General features: G+C 35.8%; 1 protein-coding gene across 2 annotated transcripts in view; it reads right to left on the reverse strand.

The window, feature by feature from the left end:
• CPT2 (carnitine palmitoyltransferase 2) overlaps window positions 1–5,462 on the reverse strand; it is a 347,899-nt gene extending 342,437 nt beyond the window's left edge. The window contains exon 1 of one of the 2 annotated variants that reach the window (XM_044085447.1): window positions 5,190–5,462. In XM_044085447.1, coding sequence (XP_043941382.1) covers window positions 5,190–5,350 — 161 coding nt within the window. In that variant the 5' untranslated portion in view covers window positions 5,351–5,462. The remainder of the gene's footprint in view (window positions 1–5,189) is intronic. The other variant, XM_044085448.1, reaches the window with a different exon arrangement.
• Window positions 5,463–6,000: the final 538 nt, after the last annotated feature.

Here is a 6,000-nt window from a genome sequence, read left to right on the forward strand (position 1 = left end):
ATTACAGTAGATGAGATTCTTGTAGTAAGCAATGGTGAAGTCGAACATGATAGAAATGTCAAGAAAGTTCTGGAACATGCTTGTGTGGTGAATCTTAAGCTGAATCATCAGAAATGCAAATTCAAACTACAAGAAGTTACTTATGTTCATTTGTTTTACTAACTCAGGCTTACAACCAGATCCTTCTAAGCAAACTGCAATTCTTGAGATGCCAGCTCAGGACAATGCCACTTCCTTACGTTTTCTTGGCATGGTCAACTATTTGGGCAAGTTCATTCCATATTTGAGTGACCTTTCAGCACTGCTAAGAGAGCTGACATGCAAAGATGTAACTTGGTCCTGGTTAGAACACCACCAAAGAGCAGTCAAATGGCTTGTCAGAAAGTACAGTTCAGACTGCAAAACAGCTAGTGGAGAAATCTAAACATGATAATACAGTTTTCCTAAATCTCAGAAACATTCTTCACAACAATCAGGTTGGTTCACCTGCCCAGAAGTTAATGTCAAGACAAACCAGAACCACTCTACCAATCAGTAAGAATCTGTTGATTTCAGGTGCTAAAAACAACAAAGAGTAAAAAATCAACTCCTAAAGAAGCATTTGTCCCAAAAGTCCTACTATGACAAAACCAGCAAGCCTCTGAATCCAATAAAAGAAGGAGAGAAATAAGGATGCAGACAGCAAAAGTATTTGACCAAATAGGACTTGTGAAACATTTATGCGGGGAACCGAGATCGTACATCACTGAGTCGCAAGGCATGGAATTCAGGCAGAAGCTACTGGTGTCCGAACCAGTGTTACAGCATGTTGCCTGTAATAAAGACTAATTCTCAGAGTGAATTGTCCTAATGTTCCTGTTCCAGAGGACGTTTCATCATCTGTTCCTGAAAATTTCCCTAAAAATCCTCAAGAAGAACATCCCTCATCCCTCAGTGAGTGTCCCTGTTGCTAACCCAGTTCTAGTTATTACATTATGAGGTCAGGTCGTATTTCAAGACCTTGTCCTAAATACACAGCAACCTGGACATGATTGTTATTTGTATATATTTGTGTAATTTACATGCTCATATAATTGTCACTGTTTACCTGCATGACCGACAAGTGAAACAGAGCGGATGTAGATCAGAGTGTGTATGTATCTTTAAGAGCTTTTCCAGTCTATGGGCAATGTGCATACAAATACAGAGCACGTGCTAGCAATAGTGCCATTTTATAGTCAACAGCCAAAGCGTAAGCATGCATGTGTGTACTAGTCAGTCAGCTAATTTGTTTAAGTTTAATGTTCCAGTTATCCATCCTGATGTGTTTGCATGTAATAAATGACTTAAACACCCAGCCTCATCATCTTATTTGAATACACAAAATGAGTGACACCACTAAAAACACCAATTTTCTCTGGAATGAACTGCATAAAGTATATTGGACTTCTGCACAACAACTTTTTTAAACACATTTGTTAAATCCACAACATTTAGATAATTACACGGGCAGAAATACACAATTATGGAAAAGAAAACAGTCCATTGTACACATTTCCCTATCTTTTTAACAATTATTATTCACTTCAGCGTTACATTTATTGCTCAGATCTTACCTTCCTTTAAATTTCACTCCTCCAAATGAACATTTTTCCACATGGACTGTTCCCCCAAATTCCATTTATTTATAGGTAATTTGCTCCTTCCCTCAGCTAAAGATCCTACCTCCAATTCTTTTATCTCATTTACAATATTCAATATTTCTATTATGATTAGTTTAGATTTTGACTGACATCTTCTAGTACTTGTATTTTTGGAAGCCAATAGTTTTAAACTTAGTAAGGCCTTTCTATGTCTAGGCAATTCAGATCCTATATCCCAGCTCAAAACAAAAAATAATTTTCTTAGTTACAATCAACTGCTCCTCCAATACTTCTGACAAAGTATCCTACATGGACTTTTTAAAATCTGATAACTTGTTACATTTCCAACAAAGACATTCCCAATCACCTGTTTCCCATCATACATTCAGCAATTGCTATCTGAGAAAAACAAAACATCAATGAAGTCTGCTTGGGGCACAACAATAACTATGAAAACACATCCATGCAAAAAATCCTAAGCATTTTGGACTTTGCTGCATAGTTAGGGGGCATAAAGATTCCCTCCAAATGATGCTTTGTAACTTGCCCTTCCAATCTCTCTTCCCCAAAATTCTCTAAGCCCTTCTATTGATTATTGTAGGTATCATTTAGTATTTTACATGACCTATTAATTATTCTTTTTTTAAACACAAGCTTCTATTCTAGACTCAACTAAAAACTCAGCCAGAGCTGGCCTTTCACTTAGCACTCTCCTACTTCTCTGTCTTTGCCTTTATTCTTATTATCAATCACTGGGAAGAAAGACAGTCTCTAACCTGTAATCCAAACTTCCACTTGGTCTCATCCTACTCTTACCTTTCTCTCCGTAGTTACTTGCTCTCAATACTTTGTTTCTTTGCTAATTTTCTCTGGCCACCTCTCTTGCCTTTTTTTCTATGCCCCTACTTGCAGTCATCCCTATTGGTAAAATCTCCTTTCTCCATTCCCATACTGACTTAGTTTTTTAAATAATTTCTGAATATAACATTCTCCCTGACTTTTGCCATTGTCCTTAAAGACTTGCATCTAAATTCCTACTCTCACCTTATTTCTTGAACTCTCACATTTTACCATCTTCTCTTTCCACTTTAATTTACAATCTTTTGCTTCGGTAATAAGCCATAACTGCACAATTCTGAAGTATCCCTTCAAATCAGGTAATTCTGAAGCACACTGTGCTATGGACAAAATTAACTTATCACACTTAACTCCTGCCCTCTTCCCCTTCCAAATAAGTTCCTTCAAATCCACTTCTCCTCTGGTGATGAAAAAATATGCCTGGTGTGTATACAAAACTAGAAGGACTAAAAACATTTTCACTGTTTTTACTATCCATACACATAATCAACAGTATTTGGCTTCTCAGTTTTTGTATTATGTTTTGTTTAGTCATTTCTCACATATCCTTAGCTGCCTAGCCTCCATTTTCTTCATACTGCAATCTATTACTCCAGGAATGAAGTCTCCCGCCTACACCCCCTTCTCATATTTCAAAATATCCTTCTGCTCTCTCAACTTTTCTTCCTTTTTTTTTTTTTAAAGTATATATTCTTATTAGGCCACTGATCCATGAGGATCCTTAGAACTTCAGCTTTGCATTACCAAGAAGCTTTTAGCATTTGTATATTAAGTACACATAGCCCAGGGCCCTTATATTTTAAGTACAAAGGTGCCAAAACAGGGATGAACTTGTAGTTTCCCACACCTTCATCCAATTATGCTACCATATAATAAAATCCATACTTTGCTTTATGTGGAGAGGAAGAAGTTTTCAGAGAAGTGGTATTCTCTATGATACACATTTGTACAGTGAATAGTTACTAAGTATGTTTTATACTGATCCAGTTATGTAACTTGGATTGCAGTTTAAATTATGCTAGAACAACTATTACACTTGTATTTTTAATTACACTGCTGCTTACTTATAAAACATGCTATTCTATTTGAAATATTTGACACTGCTATCTTCTGTTTGCTATACCCTCTCACGCTGAAACAAATGTTTCATTACAGGATCAGTATTCTCCCCAAGATAATAAATACAAACAGATAGTGGCAAGGGTATATCCAAAAATGTATAATTTGTACTCAGACTTTATGCTGTTGTTCCACCATCTACATATCATTTTAAAAAATGTACTCAACCCATAAAAATTTGCCCCGATAGATTCTGGAATTATTTTCAGCTGCTGCCACTTCTAACCATAAAGAAATAAGTTTTAGAGGAACATTCTGACCTGGTATGCATGCTTTGTATACCTCTGTATGAGGAACTAGACAGTTTATAAACATTCTGTGCAGTATGAGCTATAATAATTATAACAGATGTTCAGAAAAAAATATGTATTAATTTGAATACATTGAGTATACATAGCTACAGTACCTCTCAACTGTATAGATTTTTGCAGAATGTCCAGATTTTCAGCTTATATTTTTGGTCTGTCCCTCATAAAATTTGTGGTTTTCTGGCAAATCACTAAAGATTGAAGTCATTAAATAATAACATACATTTCAGTTTCAGACTTCACATACTTCAGAAAATGCACGCTAACACAAATTATGTTACTCCAATAACTTTCTATGATTATAAGAGCAGTATTTCAAATCTGTCCCTATTTTTGGATCTTTGTCCCTCCATTATTTTAGGCTTTGCCCAGATTTATTGCACTAAGAGGTTGAGAGATATGAGCTACACCCTTGAATAAAGGTACAGCCTAGATCAAAAGTGCAACTGAACAGAAATTAGGGTTGCCACCTGTCCCTCTTTGCGAGGGACAGTCCCACTTTGGGCAGTTATGACTCGTGGAAATAAAAAATGGCAAATGTCCTGAGATTTTAAGACAAAATATATTTCTTAAGTTTTCTTTAACAGTTGCATAAAACAGTTATTTTCTATCTGGAACACATAAATATTATATTAAATAGCATGAGCAACTCAAATGCTACAAAAAAGCTTTGATTTTGGCAAAAAAGGAAGTTCTGGCCTTTGCACTGACCATGGCTATGTTTTGTCCTGCAAAATCTCACATTTCTACAAAAAATGTCCCACTATGGTCATTTGAAAAGGTGGGGACCCTAACAGAAATCGAGAATACCATGCACAAGACTCCGTTCACAGAAAAAATAATTTTGAATAGAAAAACACAATCAAGTTCTACTTTCTCATACTGTTAGTATTAGAAACTTCCCAAGCAGTTACTGGCTGTGAAAGGACTGATGACCTTTCACTTACATTTTCAGCCGCTGTCTTTAACCTTTGTCCCATTGAATATCTTCGTAACATTTACATTATTTTCGTTTAACATTTTGAGTAATTCATAACCCACACAGAATTGAAGTATATTACCAAATTAAACTTGATTTCAGTATATCATTAAAATACAGTTGTAATTATTCCAGTTCCGTTTCTACCAGGCTTTGAGTTTGTTATATTATTAAATTAAACTTGATTTTCGGTGAGATGCAGACTGTTAACTTATTGCTGTGTAACTACCAACTATGTGCACTCTACTTTACAATCAAGTATTAACGTGCAACACAAGTGTTATCTGCAATACTCCTGCTTACCTGGGCAGGCTTTTTTGGTAATGCATGGTTGGAACAATACTCTTATGCAAATAGTCATTTTCATTAGTGCTGTACGTTTTTAGACAAGATAATCCTGAAGGTGAGGATACAACACTTGCGAATGCAGGTTTTAGAAATATATGTCTACAGATAGTCAACATACTGGTTTAAAATGCCAAATTATTATCAACTGAGAACAAACCGATAGTACTGCTCCAAACCTGCTCTAAGTGCTAAAAAATCGTAACCAGTTACCGCCTACTAAAGAGGAATCTGAGCAATTCCAGCTACGTGTCACATGTTTTACACTCCGTTTGGAAACGTGTTTTAGGAACATAGTTCCTTGTCATATCAGAAAACAATAAGTAAATTGGAATACTGCTTTATTAAAACTTGTTAACGTCGATTTATCTTATGTGTAGGTTAGTTCGGAATCGTAATAACCTCACTACAAAGTTAGCAGTACAGCCAGTCGTACAACAAACACTTCTTGCAAAACAGTTGTTGCGTGTTTATAAAGTTGTCATGCTAGGTATTCTCGTTAAGCAATGAAATTTCAAGAGATTAATGGCCAGAAGCCCAAACGGTTGTGGGGAGTACATTACACTACACTACATTATAACCCCCTAAAGTTTATTTTTTTATTTAGTGTTTCTTTCCCCACAATGCGTCAAGTATTTTCCAGACTATGACATTGTATTGACCTTTTATTTCTTTTAGTTATATCCTGTAGTAAGGCTGAGATTAAACAGTAGTTTTATGTTTGGGTTTAGCTCTTCTTGGAGTTCATGTAGGACGCAGCCCGGGACAC

The sequence above is a fragment of the Protopterus annectens genome, chromosome 10.part0 (assembly GCF_019279795.1).
Source record: "Protopterus annectens isolate FY-2018-M chromosome 10.part0, PAN1.0, whole genome shotgun sequence".
In the NCBI taxonomy this organism is placed as follows: domain Eukaryota; kingdom Metazoa; phylum Chordata; order Ceratodontiformes; family Protopteridae; genus Protopterus; species Protopterus annectens.